The 18,896-nt window shown below is 37.1% G+C and overlaps 1 protein-coding gene across 6 annotated transcripts in view; it reads right to left on the reverse strand.

Annotated features, from left to right (window-relative positions):
* OPHN1 (oligophrenin 1) overlaps window positions 1-18,896 on the reverse strand; it is a 618,968-nt gene that overhangs the window by 254,477 nt on the left and 345,595 nt on the right. For 5 of the 6 annotated variants that reach the window (XR_006710966.1, XM_045472066.1, XM_045472064.1 and 2 more), the window contains 6 exons: window positions 17,873-17,973; window positions 13,880-13,974; window positions 8,617-8,695; window positions 6,310-6,343; window positions 5,733-5,795; window positions 4,024-4,098 (listed from right to left, as the gene is read on the reverse strand). Coding sequence is in view for 5 of the 6 variants with exons in the window: in XM_045472066.1 (XP_045328022.1) it covers window positions 4,024-4,098; window positions 5,733-5,795; window positions 6,310-6,343; window positions 8,617-8,695; window positions 13,880-13,974; window positions 17,873-17,973 (447 nt within the window). In the remaining variant the exon portion in view is untranslated. The remainder of the gene's footprint in view (window positions 1-4,023; window positions 4,099-5,732; window positions 5,796-6,309; window positions 6,344-8,616; window positions 8,696-13,879; window positions 13,975-17,872; window positions 17,974-18,896) is intronic. The other variant, XM_045472065.1, reaches the window with a different exon arrangement.

The following is an 18,896-nucleotide window of genomic DNA, read 5'->3' on the forward strand; positions in this document are numbered from 1 at the left end:
AGGACATGCAAAACCCATAATTTTATAATTTAATAAAAATAACTAGATATAGTCATAAAAGGAAAGTACATAGCAATAGAGGTCTACCTGAAGAAGGAAATTAAATGTCAAATAAACAGCCTAAATTTACACCTAAAGGAGCTAGAAAAAGAACAAATGAAACCTCAGCCCAGCAGAAGAAGGGAAATAATAAAGATAAGAAATAAATTATAGAGAAACAACAACAACAACAACAACAAACAATATAACAGATCAATGAAATAGATCTTTTAAAAAATTAATGAAATTGATAAACCCCAACCAGACTTATTAAAAACAAAAGACAAAAGACCCAAATAAATAAAATCACAAAAGAGAAAGGAGAAATAACAACCAACACCAAAGAAGAACAAACAATTATATGAGAATACTGTGAAAAACTATATGCTAACAAATTGGACAACCTGGAAGAAATGGATAAATTCCTAGAAACATACAAACTACCAAAACTGAAACAGGAAGAAAGAGAAAACCTGAACAGACCAATAAACACCAAAAAAATAGAATCAGTAATCAAATGTCTCCCAACAAACAAAAGTCCAGGGCCAAATGGCTTCACAGGTGAATTCTCCAAACATGTAAAGAAGAATTAATAACTATTCTTCTCAAACTCTTCCAAAAAACAGAAGTGGAAGGGAAACTTTCAAATTCATTCTTGAGGCCAGCATTACCTTGATACCAAAACAAGATAAAGACTCCACTAAAAAAAGAGAACTACAGGCCAATATCGTGATGAACATGGATGCAAAAATTCTCAATAAAATACCATCAAGCCGAATTCAACAGTATATTAAAAGAATCATTCACCATGACCAAGTGCGATTTATTTATACCACATTAATAAAATAAAGGATAAGAAACATATGATCCTTTGAAAAGATGCAGAAAACGCATTTGACAAAGTACAATATTCATTCATGATAAAAACTCTCAAATAAGTAGGATTAGAGGAAACACTACTCAACATAAGAAAGGCCAGCCATGTAGGAAAAACCCACAGCTAATATCATCCTGAATGGGGCAAAACTGAGAGCTTTTCCTCTACAGTCAGGAACAAGAAAAGGATGTCCACTCTCACCACTGTTATTTAACATAGTACTGGAAGTCTCAGCCATACCAGTCAGACAACAAAAAGAAATAAAAGACCCAGATTGGCAAGGAAGAAGTCAAACTTTCACTATTTGCAGATCACATGACATTCTATGTAGAAAACCTGAAAGACTGTACCAAAAACTTGCTAGAACTGATACATGAATTCAGTAAAATCACAGGATATAAAATCAACATTCAGAAATCTGTTCCATTTCTATACACCAACAGTGAAGCAGAAGAAAGAGAAATCAAGGAATCAATCTTATTTACAACTGCATCCAAAACCACAAGATACCTAGGAATAAACCCAACCAAAGAGGTAAAAGATCTGTACTCTGAAAACTATAAAATACTGATGACAAAAGATTACACAGAGAAACATTTTGTGCTCATGGATTGGAATAATAAATATTTTGAAAATGTCTATACTCCCCAAAGCAATCTACACATTTAATGCAATCCCTATCAAAATACCACTAGCACTTCTCACAAAGCTAGAACAAACAATCCTAAAACTTCTATGGAACCACAAAGACCTGGAATAGCCATAGCAACCTTGAAAAAGAAAACCAAAGCTAGAGGCATCAGAATTCTGGACTTCAAGTTATATTGCAAAGCTGTTGTGATAAAGACAGTATGGTACTGGCACAAAAAAATAGACACATCAATCAACAGAACAGAATAGAAACCCCAGAAATAAATCCACAACTATATGGTAAATTAATCTTTGACAAAGCAGGAAAGACTATCCAATGGAAAAAGGACAATCTCTTCACAAATGGTATTACAAAAACTGGTAATCTACATTCAAAAGAATAAGACTAGACCACTTTCTTACACCATACATAAAAATAAGTTCAAAATGGATGAAAGGCCTAAAAAAAAAAAACATAAAAATCCTAGAGAACACACCTAGAGAACCACTTTGACATCAGCTGTAGCAACTTCTTACTAGAATGTCTCTTGAAGCAAGGGAAACAAACGCAAAAATAAACTACAGGGACTTCATGAAAATGAAAAGCTTCTGCACCGTGAAGGAAATAATCAACCAAACTAAAAGGTAACCTAGGGAATCAGAGAAAATATTTGCAAATGGCATATTGGATAAAGGGTTAAAGAACTTATAAAACTCAACACCCAAAAAACAAATAATCCAGTTAAAAATGGGCAGAAGATAGGAACATTTTTCTTATTTCTTTAATTTTAAAACGTTTATTTATTTTTGAGAGAGAAAGAATGCAAGAGGGGAAGGGGCAGAGAAAGAGGGAGACGCAAAATCTGAAGCAGTCTCCAGGCTCTCAGCTATTAGCAACAGAGCCTAACGTGGGGCTCAAACCCATGAACCAGGAGATCATGACTTGAGCTGAAGTCAGTCGCTCAACTGACTGAGCCAAACAGGCACCCAGAACAGACATTTTTCTAAAGAAGACATCCAGATAGCTAACAGAAACTTGAAAATATGTTCAACGTCACTCATCATCAGGGAAATACAAATCAAAACTACAATGAGATATCATATCACATTAGTCAGAATGGCTAAAATTAACAACACAAGAAACAACAAGTGTTGGCAAGGATGTGGAGAAAGGGGAACTCTCTTGCTCTGTTGGTGGTGATGCAAACTGGTGCAGCCACCATGGAAAACAGTATGGAGGTTCCTCAAAGAGGTACAGGTAGAAATATACTATGATCCAGCAATTGCACTATTAGGTGCTTATCAAAAAATATGAAAATACTAACACAAAGGGATACGTGCACCCTGATGCTTATACCACCATTATGAACAATGGCCAAATTATGGAAACAGCCCAAATGTCCACTGACTGATGAATGGATAAAGAAAAGGTGACACGCATGCACGCGTGTGTGAGTGCACACACACACACACACACACACACACAGGAATATTACTCAGCCTTAAAAAGGAATGAAAACTTGCCATTTGCAACTATGTGGATGGAGCTAGGGAGTATTATGCTAAGCAAAGTAAGTCAGTCAGAGAAAGACAAATACCATATGTTGTCACTGATATGTGCAATTTAAGAAACAAAACAAAAGAGCATAGCGGGAAAAGCAGAGAGGCAAACCAAGAAACAGATTCTTAACTATAGAAAACAAAGTAATGGTTTTTAGAAGGGAGGTGCGTGGGGGGATGGGTGAAATAGGTGATGGGATTAATGAGTACACTTGTGATTAATGAGTATACTTTCGTATGGAAGTGTTGAATCACTATATTATGCACGTGAAACTAATATTACACTGTATGTTAACTGGAATTTTGAAAGTTAAAAAAATTACTAGACATACAAAATTGAAAAAAATGTGACAGATAACCAGGTTAATATTTATTCATTAGGAAAACATGTAGAAGAAGTAAAGGGGGACAGAGATGGAATGCTTGAAAATACCCAGACAAGATTGAGAAGATGGGAAGAATAAAAAGGAGCTGACAAGAGTCACTTGAAAGGTTTCATAGAAGATTTTAGAAAAATCAAAAGATGTTGAGTCACAGAAGTCACATAGGGAGAAAGCTACAAAAAGGAGGGAGTGGTCAACAAGGAGATCAAGCAAGATAGAAACTGAAAATTGTCCCCTAGATTTCACAGATGATACCTTCTAAGCCTGGTGAAAATATTTTCAGTGGAGAGGCTGGGGTAGAAGCCAGATTGCAAAGGCTTTGATGAGTGAGTATGATGTGGAGAAGAGATGCTAGTTGTTTCTTCAAGGCAAGATTGTCTCTGACACAGGATTGGCAAATATGTGTACATTTCTCCTTTGAAAATATTTTTAAAACATTCTACAACCATTGCTAAAGCAATGTCTCATTTCTTTTATAGTCACATTTCTTTCAATACACAATTTCCAATGAGAATAATGAAATTAATTTGTTACCAAAAAAGGCATTCAGCAGCTTCTGAACCTGGATATTGCTGCCCACAGTACGGTACAATCCTTCTGTCTTGATCCCTAGGGAAAAGAAAATCATGTCAGTTTTGTTTATACAGCTAGAGCTTTCATTTCCCTCTAGGTAGAAAAAGTAGGTACTTTCACCCTGGCATCAGTTCAAACAAGAAAGGGTCTCCCTACTCTCTCCTAGCTTTCTATCCCTTCCCTGCAACAGGGGGCCAGTTTTGAAGCAGCTCTCCAAATTATTCTCTCCATACTTTCATTTGGATTATACGGAGGTTTCATTAGTGTGAACAGAAGAGAATATACACTCTAGTAAATAGAAAAATATGCTTAGTTTGATAGCAGCAGATGGCTGAGAATAGTGCTGCCATCTTGGAAAGGAGCTAGAGTTTAACTGAAAAAGGAGGAAATATCAATCATCAAGCTGCCCATGAGCATCAATATAAAGGAAGAAAGGCCTGAACTATGGCAAATGTGAAACAAAAGGCTATTTTGTGTATGGGGAAAGATTAAAGCAACATTTCAAGGAAAAAAAGAGGCTTGACTCATATACTACATGCCCACATTCTAAATATTCTCAGCGAGAATCTAGAGAGTATCATGAACATGGAAAAACACTGATTCCCCATTTGTCTGAGTTAAGCTTTGCACCCCATCAATTTTTTAAAATTTATTTATTGAAATTCAAGTTAGTTAACATAGAGTATAGTGTTGGTTTCAGGAATAGAACCTAGCGATTCACCACTTAACATATAACACTCAGTGCTCATCCCAACAAATGCCCTCTTTAATGCCCATCACCCATTTAGCCAGAAATTTTTAAATCAATATGTATTATGGCAGAAATTGAACTCTTATTTATTTGTGATGGAACCATCATAACACTACTTGAGGAGTGCCCATTAGTAGTTCAGAATACTTTAAAAGCCATTTGAAGCTCTTTGCCTTGTTTTCGAAATACAAGAAGCTGTACATATTTAATAGATATAACTTGGTGAGTTTGGAGATAAATGAAACCATCACCATAATCTATGCATAAACATATATATCACCTCTAAAAGTTTTCTGCTGTCCTCTTTTTTCTTTAGTATTTTTTCCAATAAGAACTCAATACAAAATCTACCATCTTAGCACATTTAAGTCTGCAATACAGTATTATTTTTTTTAATGTTTATTTATTTTTGAGACAGAGAAAGACAGAGCATGAATGGGGGAGGGTCAGAGAGAGAGGGAGACACAGAATCTGAAGCAGGCCCCAGGCTCTGAGCTGTCAGTACAGAGTCCCACACGGGGCTCGAACTCACAGATCGTGAAATCATGACCTGAGCCGAAGTCGGACACTTAACCGACTGAGCCACCCAGGCGCCCCTGCAATACAGTATTATTAACTATAGCTTTATGCTGTACAGCAGATCTCTTGTATAACTTAGAACTGTGTACCATTTGATTAATTAAGCTATTTCTCTTTAAAAGGAGGAAACCACAAATTATTCCAATATGCTTGGATACCACTGGTTTGGAACTTGCTGGAATTTTACAAATTTGTGTCTAGTGTTCAAGGTATATAGTCTTCATTCCTAAAATGAGTCCTGAACAATAAATGACATCATTGCTACCTTCAAGAAATTGACCCAGGATAAATTCAGAGTGACCAGATTCAAACACTGCCAATACTCCGGTTCAAATCTTACCTTTTGTCTCAATGACATTGATGCACTTTCTAACAAACTTGAACCCTATGTCATTCAGCTCCACTGTTTCAAATAAAGGAAAACAAAGTTAGATCCACTAACAAGCTTTACCTACCAAGTATTTATTGATCATGTTAGGAGACTGCAGTGAGAGAATAAGGGGTATGGTTTTTCATCTCCAATACTCTTAAATGGAAAGGTCTTTGTATTCAGGGGGAACTTAGAGTTTTTACTCTTATTACACAAAATGCTTTAATTATCCCTTTGCATTATGTTTGTTTTAGGTAGTAGCAACATCAAACGTGAAATGGTAGGCTAGAAATGCACATAATTTCTATCATGTGTTTAGAACAAGAAAGGGATAATGTTCTTCTCTATATTAATATTACTGCCCACAACATAAGCCAAGATAAAGTGACTTCCTTATTTCAATAAGTAGACATATTTAAAAAAAAAATAGGTCTGAATTCTACTCCACACAGTTGCATCCATAAACACACTTGAATCAATATTACATATCACAGATGACAGGAAAACTGGCAGTTTGTAATGTCAATAGATTGTAAATTTGACTCACTTTCTTCCTGTTTTGTTATGGGGCTGTGGTATATCTACAAAAGAAGAGAAAGAAAGAGCCATGTCTATTGTGAATCACTATAGGTAAGTACAGCAAATAATACTAACTCTCTTTCCCCAGAAAGTCCATCAAAACCATTAGTGACTCTAAGGCTTTAATGGAAAAGTGGGCTAAACAGAATCATCTTTGACTAGGTCCCTAGAAAACAACTGATTTAACAAATCTGAAGACTAAACTAGATTCCAAGTAGCTCACTGTAGCTGAAGTTGTTGCCTACCTATTTTAGAGATTTACTTATGTAAAACTTGGAGAATTTTTCTGATAGAGCAAGAGAAACAGTCTTCTTATGGGACCTGGGTAGTGGGCATTGATGGTAAAATTTAAATGTGCCCAATACCAACCTCCTACCCCAAAGGCTAATTAATGGGTATTTCTCTGTAGAAAAGCAAGTGTCTGTCTGAAAGAGATCCACACACTGACCAAGATTTCTTTGAGTTATCGTGAAATACACATCATGATAGCTATGTGAGAGGCCAAACAGGAGATCCTTGACTCTTGAAGTCTAGCCTGGCTCTACCTCTAATTCATTATAAAATCTTGGGCATGTCCTTTTCATTCTCTATTCTTCAAACTTCATATCTCTAAAATGATTTGAGTTGGAGTAGATGTTCCTTAAAGTCCTAATCTTCTGTGATACTTTAAGCAAAGGCATGCATATCATGTATAAAATTAGTGAAATGGGGTGTTTATCAAGGCAGCAACAATAACAATGTGAAACTTCAGGAAATAAACCTTCTGTACGGTATCTGTTACAGTCCACTTTAACAAACTCTTCTTTTAAGAGAAAACTTTCTGCATATGTGTGTATACCCATGGATATTTCAATGAGAGAGATTTCTGTTCTGGGAAGCCCTTGCTGCCACTTTTATAAACAAGTTATTTGTGAAAAGTCTAGCATAATCGAGTTGTTAAGGATCCACATTCAGTGGACCCATGTTCTAATATCATTCTCCACAAAAAGCCATCTGCATCCTTTGATCTTTAAAACCTAAAGGGAGAACAAGTTCCAATGACGGAATCAAGAATAAAATGTTTCACTGAGCCTGCTACCATATTCCTCGAGAAACATCATAGGCATGCAATAGTTAAGCTCCAATCTTCTGGGAAGGAGGGAGGAGCAACAGGTCATGGGCTACTTCCTGTATGACAATCCTCATAACACCCCTTCTCTCTTTGCTACCTTCTTGGTTGCTATAAGTACATTCTGAAATCTGTGCACTTCTCTTTAGTTTCCAGGGCACCAAGGAGACACAGAAAGAAAACCTTGGAGTATTTCCCCTCTTAGCACATTTTTGCCTTGAACAAAACAAAGATATTAGACTGTACACAAATACTATGGAATCTCAGTAGCTTCACACTCATTCTTTATCCCACTTCCATTCATTCAATTTTTCAAAGCAACTCTGTGAGGTAGATAGAATGGAGATGATTCAACCCTTTTTACTGGAGAGAAGAAAACTGAGTCTCAGAGAGATAGAATACCTTGCCCAAAGTCACACCACCACTGATGGCACAACTGGGATCCAAATTCAGGCTTTTGTAAATCTAACAGTAGGAAGCTAATATTATTTCATACACCACTAGAAGAAATTTACTTGGAAGATACTGAAGAAAAAAAAAACTCTCTTCAGGAATTTCTGACTCTTCAGATTGGTCTTTCTATGACAATCACTAAACCCTTTAAGGTATTGCTTGTCCTCCTGTGTAACAATGTTCTAAATGGAGTGGTACATCTTGGGATATAGGATGGTAGCACCATCTTCTCCAACAGCTGTACCCTTAAAGAGAGTAAGCTGACATGGGAATGTAAAATAGGGGCAGCAAAACTGTTTTGAATAAAATCTTAATAAATCCTTATTCACAGTTATGAAAATTATTTTCCACCTTTCTATATGAACACATTAATTTTATAAACTGACAAAAGGGCTTAATTTTCTTTAAGAAGATCTTGTAGGCACAGCTGCATAATCTAACACTGAAGCAAGCAGCTAAGAAACCTGGATTCTATATAGGCCCAATTTTTATGTCTTTTCAGATAGTAATCCTAGAGAAGTCCCTCATCCTCTATGGAACTCAAATTGCCTTACTTTTTAAACAAAAAATGTTGAGTAAACAATTCCTTCTAACTCTAAAATTTTGAGTCTGAAGATCTGACTCTTTAAATGTCCTAGACCCACTAGTACCACTAAGGGTACTCATACATTGGACTATATTGCTAAGTTTCTACAGTGTCCTCACGTAACTTACAGGTTCTTTTCCATCCATGGCTTCCATCCATAGCCTTCTGTTAGCTTCCGAAAGAGCTTGCAAAGTTATGGTTCCTGGCCTATAGAAAAAAATGACAAGTTTAAAGCAGAAAAGTCACCTAAAGAATGGAACCTGGTTCTACCAGGAACCTTATAAAGCAGCCTAGAGAGGCTGATCTAGGGTCCCTATCAGCCCTGGAAGGTGTCACACCGAGCAGACACATACAGAATTCCAATTTTTCAAAACCTCCTTTACTCAAAAAAACAATGGAACATTTACAAAACAGTATCTTTTGGAACCCTGGAGAAGGTGGTATCTTGGCAGCCTCATGCCAGGGTCAGGCAAGGAAATAGAGTCAGATGTCAAGACACCTCACCATTATACATACTTAAATTGGCTCGATTGCACTTGAGCCTAACTGTGGCTCTCTCTGCCTTTCTCTCTTGGAAGCTGGAAGTTTGTTCTGGGCACTAGGAATAAGCATGTTCAGCCACAAAAAAGATGTCTGTGCTACTTCCACCACCTATGATGTCCAAGGAGTATTTCTAGTGGGAAATAATTCAACAACATGCACACTGGCTCAGTACAGGGAGGAGGCCTTTTTGCTGACTTAAGCAATTTTATGACATAATAACTAACAGTTATTGAGTGCTCACTATGTACCACATTCTGTTCTAAGTACTTTATAGGTATTAATTCATGAAATCTACCAGGAACCTTATAAAACAGGTACTATATAGTAATCCCTATTTTACAGAAGGGGAAGCTGAAGCACAGAGCTCTCCCCTACGTTCACACAGTGGGTAAGTATAGAGCCAGAATTTGATTTTAGGAATTCCGGTCCAGCAGTCTTTCTTTTCTTTCCTTTTCTTTTTCTCTTTCTTTTTCTTTTCTTCCCTTCCCTTTCTCCTCCCCTTCTTTTCCTTTCCTTCCCTTTCCTTTCCTTTCTTTCTGCCATCTTCTTTCTTAACCACTATGCTACAAGGCTTCTCCTTCGAAGATGGCCTCAAAACCATTTTTTTGTATTTACTTGTAGGCTACCTTTAACCAGAGATACTCCAAGTTGATATACTCTGTATGGCCTTTTTAGACCTTCATGACTAAACTGGGAATTGCAGATCGGCCATATCATTGCAAACACAAATCTTCCTCACATTATCTGTGTATCTGCACCATTATGAGAAACTGGTTCCTCTTGTTCCTTCTATGTTAAGACTCTCAGAGTCATAAAATGATAAGAATAATGTCAAGAGAGCTCAGAGAGCCTAGAAAAGTAACTGGGGCTCTATGGGCTTCAGTTTCTGTATCCATAAGGGTGTCGGACAAGATGAACTGGAAGGTCCTTTCCAGTTTTGATATCATAGGATTCCTATTCTATCTTCCATTCTTTTATTCCATTAAAGTACATTTTAAAAAGGAAAGTCTCCAAATTTTCTTTAAGTCAAATCAACTGAAAACCAGGACTTGGCGTTGGGAACTGGATTCTTTCAAGTTTACCTTTCTCTAACAAATAACCAACCTTCTGGATATATTACATGGGGATAGAAAGTTTAGAAATAGTTTTGGAAAGACAGGAGCGCAGCTGAATCCTGAAGGCAAAAAGAAGGAGAACAAGTAAATTGGGAACAGACTTAAAAGCAGACAGTGTAGATCAGGTATGATATTAATCCCATTCTGGAACTCAGCTTCCCTATCTGGGAAATCAAAAAGGCAGTGTGTGTCTTCCCTTAACTGTAAAGAGAAGCTGAAATAATAAATAAGTAACTATTTAAGAAGCATTTGAAGATTCTTAGGTGCTACAGAAAGTCAAATTCAAAGAATACTCATAAGAACAGGATGACAAAGTAGAAAGAACATTGACTTCTAGTCCAGGCTCTTCCATTATCTAAGACAAATCCCTTGCCCTCACCAAGGTCCCAGTCACTCAATCTGGAACAAAAAGGCATATACAGCATATGTGCAGTACAGTGTAATGGTTGAGTGTGGGCTTGGAGACTAAAATTCCTGGATTCCAATCCTGGCTCTACCGTTTGCTAGCAGTGTTACCTAAGTTGCTTAATTTCTCTCTGTCTCCTTGTCTTCCTTTGTGAAATTGCAAAATACAGTCACCTCATATGACTGTAGTGAGGAATAAAGGAAATTATACAATTTCAAGGGCTGAGAATGGTACCTGGCACATAGAAGTTACTCTGCAAATGTTAGCAGTTGTTGTTTGTTATTGTTATTATTATTATTGCACTTCAAGCTCTATGAGCTATAAGTCTGTGGTTTCAAATACTGGCAGCAAAGCTAATTAAAGAAAAAAGTTATCCTCTATTCCTTAGATAGAAAAAGGGACTCAAAGAGCTCTTTGCTCTCTGTGCTTCAGGGACATGAGTACAGGTACCCAATGCCTGCTGGGAAGTCTGACTTTGTTTTTTATATCAGATTTACTAGCCAGTAAAGCAGATGTCACATCCCTCAGATAACTCCATGTACACACATGTACCTCATCACCTGTTCATTATTTTATTTGATCCTTTATTTCACAGCATATTTATTCTCATTCTAAGACGATGTAGCAAAATTAAAAAGAACATGGACTTTGTAAACCTCTAAAGAAGTGTTTGAGCTCAGCCTTGCCACTATGTGACTTTGGGCAAGTCACTTAATGTAGTCAAGTCTCAGTTTCCTCCACCTGTAAAATAGGGGAGGGATTCAATGATTGAATGTTTTTTATGTGCCTAATATGTGGTAACTTAAATCACAGACACATCAAAGCTTTAATTCCTGGGTTCTAGTCTAAGAATTCCTTAGTGTTAGGAGGGGGAAAATACATTTAAAAATAAACACCAAATGTTGTACCTCCCATGAGCCATGCATAGTACTAGGTACAAGATATATGAAGATAAACTGGTCCCAGCCCCTAACCTCAGGGCCAAACTGTCTGCAACTGCTTTGGGTATATGGGAATATTATTTGCAAGCAGCTTGCAAATTTAAGCTGAAAGGGGAATCAGAATGAAACTAGACACACATAAAAAAATTTAATTTCTTTTAAGCACCTTGATGTTGCAGAGCCAGAGACACTAAAAGTTCATGAAAGAGAAGCCACAGCCAATAGTCATTTTCCCCAATAAATAGTATAGTTTCCCCTTCCAACTAGGCCTGAAGCTATTGGAAAAATGAGTGACAGCCTTATGGTTACCAGTAACAATGTTTACTATCACAACCATCTTTGGTCAGGACCATCCATTTTTAAGAAAGAAATCACATAGATTAAAAATCAGAAATTTCAAATGGGGAAAAGGACTTCCTACTTTTTTCCAGACTGAAAAAAAGAGCCCTCATCTCTTAGTCTAATCTTTATGATTCCAGTCACTGATAATTTTGTTCATATGACACTGTAATTCAAACTTCAAGCCCCCTTATAGGAATCTGACCATTTTGTTAAATTCTATTCTATTAAGCAGTAACAAAAACATAGAAATAATAGACCGAAATAACACATAGAAATATTTATTCACTGAATTTTAGATCAACTTCCCAACTATATAACATGCTTTTCGCCAAAATAACTCCAAATGCTCTCATTCTAAAATTTCAATATTAAATTTCCCTCTGATAAAACTACCAAGATCCAGAAAATGAAAAGAGGGTAATGGAGAAAAACAAATGAACAAAGTTTGAAAGCCTTACTGAAATCAGAAGGTTGATAATCAAACTATCTCCAGTTTACAAAAATATCTGCAAAGTAGGGAAAGTCTCTATTATGTTTGCACCAAGTATGGAGAAAAAACTCTTCAATACCACTACCATCCTCCATTCCTTCTATCTCTCATTAAAAATGTGTTCCAATTCACTTGTTCCTGTATGTTATATTAGGAGATAAAAGAATGAGTTTTGCTAAATAGGCTAAGACATTTGCAAATGATATATCTGATAAAGGATTAGTATCCAAATCTATAAAGAGCTTATCAAACTCAAAACCCAAAAAACAAATGCTCCAGTTAAAAAATGGGCAGAAGTCATGAATAGACATTTTTCTAAAGAAGACATCCAGATGGCTAACAGACACATGAAAAGATGCTCAACATCACTCATCATCAGGGAAATACTAATCAAAAGCACAATGAGATATCACCTCACACCTATTGGAATGGCTAAAATTAACAACATGGGAAACAACAAGTGTTTTCAAGGATGTGGAGAAATGGGAACCCTGTTGCCCTGTTGGTGGGAATGCAAACTGGTGCAGCCACTCTGGAAAACAGTATGGAAGTTCCTCAAAAAGTTAAAAATAGAGCTACCCTATCACCCAGAAATTGCACTACTAGGTATTTACCCAAAGGATACAAAAATACAGATTTGAAGGGATACATGCATCCCAATGTTCATAGCGGCATTATCTACAATAGCCAAAGTATGGAAAGAGCCCAAATGAATAAAGAGGTTGTGGTGTGTGTGTATGTGTGTGTGTGTGTGTGTGTGTGTGTATAATGTAGTATACACACACACACACACACACACACACACAATGAAATATTACTCAGCCACCAAAAAGAATGAAATCTTGCTAACTGCAATAATATGAATGGAGCTAGATTGTATTATGCTAAGCAAGATAAGTCATTGAAAGACAAATACCACATGATTTCACTCATATGTGGAATATAAGAAACAAAACAAATGAACATATGGGATGGGGGAAAAGAGAGAGGCAAACCATAAAACAAGAACCTTAACTATAGACAACAAACTGAGGGTTGCTGGAGGGGAGGTGGGCATAGGGAATGGGTTAATTGGGTGATGGTATTAAAGAGGGTACTTGTTATGTTAAGCACTGGGTGTTGTATATAAGTGATGATGAATCACTAAATTCTACTCCTGAAACTAATATGATACTATATGTTAACTAACTGGAATTTAAATAAAAACTTCAAACTACAAAAAAATTTTTAAAAAATGAATTTTTGTATGCTGTCCTTGCAGCATCACCAAATGTTGACCTCTGCGTATCTGATAGCAAATTAAATCCTAGGAGTGATTTATTCTTCCTAGAGTAGGTGAGGTGAAGCTGATTGAAGTTTCCCCAGAGGGAAATAGCTCTGGACCAGGTCTAACAGGGATTCCTCCGAATGGCAGCCAGAAGAGCCAAGACGATGATGTCATGAACAGATTTTCTCACTTTCATCAATAAGAGATGACAAAGGAAAATAAAAGATCTACTCAGTCTCAGTATCTGTCACATGGGGACATTGCCAATTCATACGATCGCAGCTTACCTTTCATTAGTTTCTATATCAAAACAGAACCTTTTGTCGATAGACTCTGTCTTCCTCCTCACGCAGTACTTCAGCGTTAAGTCCAAGGGCCCCTGCTATAAGAGAAGGATTAATAGCCAATTTGAAAAAAAAAATGCACAGAGGCTTCTTCTGCCTCCTTAATTATCCTCAGGGTCACTTGGAAGGCATCTGTCAGGGCAGCAGGAGCAATGTGTAGTCTCACTGAGAACAGTAGTTGCAGAAAGGCGGCAGATGGTTTCTTCCTGCTCCAATAATTAATGGCTGAGACCAGGAGAAAATGCTCAGGGTAGATGAGTATTCTTTTCCAAGCATGGTAGATTAAATAGAAAGCTCATTACACATTAACATAAGGGGAGTATTGGAGATATCGGCTGACCAAAAGGCATTAAGTGTACCAAATAAGGTAGGAAGTGGCTTTATGAAACCCTCCTTCCATTAAATTGGCAGATAGAGGAGAGAAGGCAAACATTTTCATTCCCCACCTCCAGACTCTTCAGGAAGACAGGAATCACGAAAGCAATCTCTCCAAAGATAGATCAGGGAGTAAGCAAATTTGAGTTATTTCTCAAAGTGCATTTGTTATTTCATACATGAAGAATAGTGTAGCCCCCTCAGTTTTATGGACACTTAATAAGGCCATTGAAATCCACTCTGTTCACAGATTAAAATCCCCCAGTCCCATATTGTTCGGTTTCCCTCTATTATCTCAATAGAGACAACGTAGTATAGGAAAGAGAAGTAACATTTATCCATTACCTACTATGTGCCACATATTATGCTAGGTGTCTTCAAACCAACTTTCCTCACAACAATCCTTAGAAAGAACTGAAGCTCAGAGAGATAAAATGACTTACCTAAAGTCACTCGAGTCGGTATAGTGATAGTGGAAATAGCAATAAACTAGGAAGTCCATCCCAGTTATACCATTTAGTAGCTTGCAACCCAGGGCAAATCATTTCTGTCACTGAATCTTAACTTCACAATCTATAAATAGGGATAATGCTAACTAACCACCTTGTTCCCACCAAGTCAGAAACACTTCCCAAATGCCAGGTCTGTGTTTAGGTACTCTGCCCTCCAAACTGGGCCATAGAGTTGATCCAGCTGATCAAAAAAGAATTCTTTCTCACTGGCACACTCAACCCCCTTTCAGGCCTTTTTGTTGCTCCCACACTATAAAAACTCAACCCTGAATTCATCCTTCAATCTGCCTTCCTTGCCCCAGTACTGAGGGTATCAAACATTACTAGCCTTTCAAGAGGACAGTGATTAACAGAATCATATACTGACCCTCCCTCTTTAAACTCATCTCCCTCAGGTTCAGAGGCATCATGGCTCCTTGGCCTACACCCTGCTTAGTACTTCAGGTTTACTTCTAGCCACCCCAATCTGTTTTATGCCCCATCCATGCATAAGTACTCTCATTTCACACATATGTCATAGTCTTTCATGGCTCCATAACTGCAAATAATGTTTCCTCCACCTGAAATGACTTTATCTATATTCTTTGCCTGGAAAAACTCTTAATTGTTCTACAAACTGCAGTTCAGCTTTCATTTCCTCCAAAATTCTTCCCAATCCCGCACACTGTTCACTATGTGTTTTCTGCATTATTTCTTTCCCCAGTTGACTGAGAACTCAAGGGGATGGACATTTTATTTATCTTTATCTCTCTAGCACCTAGCGAAGAATTAGTGCTCCAGAAATTTTTATGAACTACAGTATTATTCTTGTCATTTTTCTGATGAGTAAAATTATATTAAGCAACATTATACAATTTACTTGGGGTCAAAAAGCTACTAGGCCACAGAGCTCATATTTAAACCCAGTTTTTGAAACTCAAAATACAGCACTCTTTCCTCTTACCATAACTGCCTGACAGGGAAATGATGGGGATCTTCTAAAATAGCATTTAGGAAGATAATTCATAAAGTGAACAGAACAACACAGGTGGAAGGTGATAGGCTGAACTAGCAGGGAACACTGGTAAGTACCACAGTCAGAAAGAGGGTTAATTCCTCTATCTTCAAATTGAACTAATAAAATTTCACAGGGCTGCTGAGAAAATAAATGAGGCACATGGCAAAAAGTGTCTAGCTCAGTGCCTGGTACACAGTAGACATTCAATAAATAGTGGATTATATGGTGTTATTATAGTCTCATTCGTATGATTTACCTTTCTAAAACACAAACCAGTAATAGGAACTGACAGAACTGACAAGAAGAAACCATTTTCAACTTCATTTTATGGAGATTCAAGTTACTACTTTACCTCACTTTCCTTCTAAATAGAGAACCCAGTTCCTCTTCCCACTCCGTAAGGAATCCCATATTAAAACTGCTTAGGCTAACACTACTGCAAGTTTTGCAAGCAGCCTCTAAATGAAACGGGACGAGGAAAAAAGAACTAAAATGAGAGCTTGCACTCATCTGCTAGGAGGATATGAAAGTGGCATCTACTGCTTCTGTCTTGAGCTTTCCAGTATGTGCCTGAGCAAGAGAGAAAAGGCCTAAATGAGCTTACTGTCTAAGAGAGTAACGTTAAAGGCTGGGATCTGGAAAGTGATGTGTGTAGAAAAAGAAAAGGAAGAGACCACAGGACAATGCTTCTTATAAGTACTAGCCAGTCAGATACATCAGCTGCATTCTGACAGAAATGGAACAAATTCTGTGATAGTGCACCAGATAAATTTATTGAAACCATACTGAAAGGTGCCTTGGCAGACTGGAAACTAAGGAGAGTTTTGGAATCATGAATGAGTAACTGGCCTACATAGAAGCATTGGATGAGGGTTCTGGAAATCCCATTTAGTACACTTCATTAGAGGTGATTTTCATCTCCAATACACATCCAAAGCAGAGTAACAAAATTTTTGGTTAAAGACACAAAAAAGCAGCTTTCAAGAGCCTGCCACCAAATCTCAGACCTCTCTAATTTTCTGTGGACAAGTAACACAAGAGAGATCTTCCATGGTAACCAGCAGCAGTGGAGAAAAATTGGCCCATTTTTTCTCCAAATTTCTGCCTACCTCAATTGGGTCTACTTATACCACCAAGGTCCAGCATTAGTAAATGAACCTTGTTTCAATTTTTTAAACAATTTGTAAAGAACAGAAATCCTTAAAAACCCATGCATTAACACCCAGTTTGAGAGGCAGTTTAAAGGACACATTAAACTACTTTTAGAGTATGAAACGTTTGTCTATCAGCTTTTATCTTAATAAACCCTTGAGTGAGTGTGTGTGTGTGTGTGTGTGTGTGTGTGTGTATTTCCAAAGCCTCTACAAATACAGGCAAAAGTGAGATGACAGAATAAAAATTTTTGGCTGTGTGGTCATTATATTATATTATATTATATTATATTATATTATACAGTATAGTATGTAATATATAAGATTAAGTTCTTCTGGTAAGTAAATATCTTCTCAGTATGTTAAACTCATCTTGACATTTTAGGGAATAGGGGAAGGTTTGGAGGACAGAAGAAGAGGCATCGACTGCTTAAATATATCTGAACATTACATAGAATACGGGGTATAGGTTATTCCATTATTCCAACTTTAGGAAACAGACATATTTATCTAAAAAAGCAATTTTGGAAAATGATATTTTAAACACTTGCTATTTAAAGGAATACTACAGTAGAAACTTATTAAAAGCAAGTAATAAATACTATCCTCCTCCAATTCATCCATATTCTTGCAAATTTTCTTGTACAATGTGACAGGCACTTTTAATAATTTAATAAATGATCTTAAAGAGTATAGGCACTTTCAGAAGGCTTGACATAATAGATATCATTTTACTCAACTGACTAGTATCTGGTCCAATGCAAACTTAGGCCAAAAAGAACACGTCATGATTCACGTGACAGTGATGAACTTGATTCTTTGGCACTAAGTCAAGGTATACTCTTTTCTGAGATGCAGGCACAGATGCATTTCAAAAAATATGGCACACAAAAGAACTGACCTGCTTAGCACCTGGCTTCTGCTCCGTAGGTGTCATGGTGAGCGTTTTGGTCTCTTTCTCATACTGGCAGTAATATTTGACCCAGGATATTCCCAAAGCCCCTACAATGATAGGCAAAAGTGAGCTGGCAGAATATATTTTTAGGCAGTATGGTCAATACACTCCTAAGATGGAAAGGCTGTACAGTCTGCTCTTCATAGTCATAGTGCTTCAGATCCAGCCCTAACCCTCCCCTGAACTCCAGCAGCCCTGCAGTGCCATCAACACACAGAACATATGGAGATCCTAAAACTCATCAACTACTTTCCACATTGGCTCTAGCTTGCTCCAAATCACTCTCCTTGCCATGTCCCCTATGAATGCTTCTACTACTTATTACTGTATGAGTTGGATACAACTGTAATCTTCTGCTCGTCTTTCCCTGTAACCTGCCATTTGACTGGTGGTTGGGTTCTGTCCATTCATTCCTTACATGCCTCTCTTCCAGCTGCTTCATCCTCTCCATCCCTTTTAGACCTGAATTAGTTCAGGACCCTATTGCTGAATTACTTTTAATGTTTTATGAAGTATTTCAGTCAAAACAAAAATTCACTATTTCTCCACAATTAACCATGTCAGTGGTCTTCTCTCTGATTTCCCCTATCTCTGATCACTCTTTTCTAGTGCATTCTCCACTCTTTAGCTAAAGGAGCATTCTTAAAACACATATCTCTATATCATTTCTCTTGTAAATCATGCATGGCTTTTCCACCATCTTTAAACTCTGGTTGGCCCACAAAATCCTTCATAATGTGATATTTACCTTTCCTACTTTGTCTTTTGCCACGCTCTATGGTCCTGTCTCATTGAATTACTTTCAGTTATCAAACAAAGAGTTGGTCATATATTTTTAGTCCAAATTTTCAAGACATATTTAAGACTGAATGGGTCACCATTAATAATTACAAAAGGATTACAGGTATAAACCAGGGTTATTCTTGGCAAACCAAGAACCTGAAAATAGATTACATCCTCACATACCTCT

This window comes from Leopardus geoffroyi, chromosome X (genome assembly GCF_018350155.1).
Source record: "Leopardus geoffroyi isolate Oge1 chromosome X, O.geoffroyi_Oge1_pat1.0, whole genome shotgun sequence".
NCBI classification, from domain to species: Eukaryota; Metazoa; Chordata; class Mammalia; order Carnivora; family Felidae; genus Leopardus; species Leopardus geoffroyi.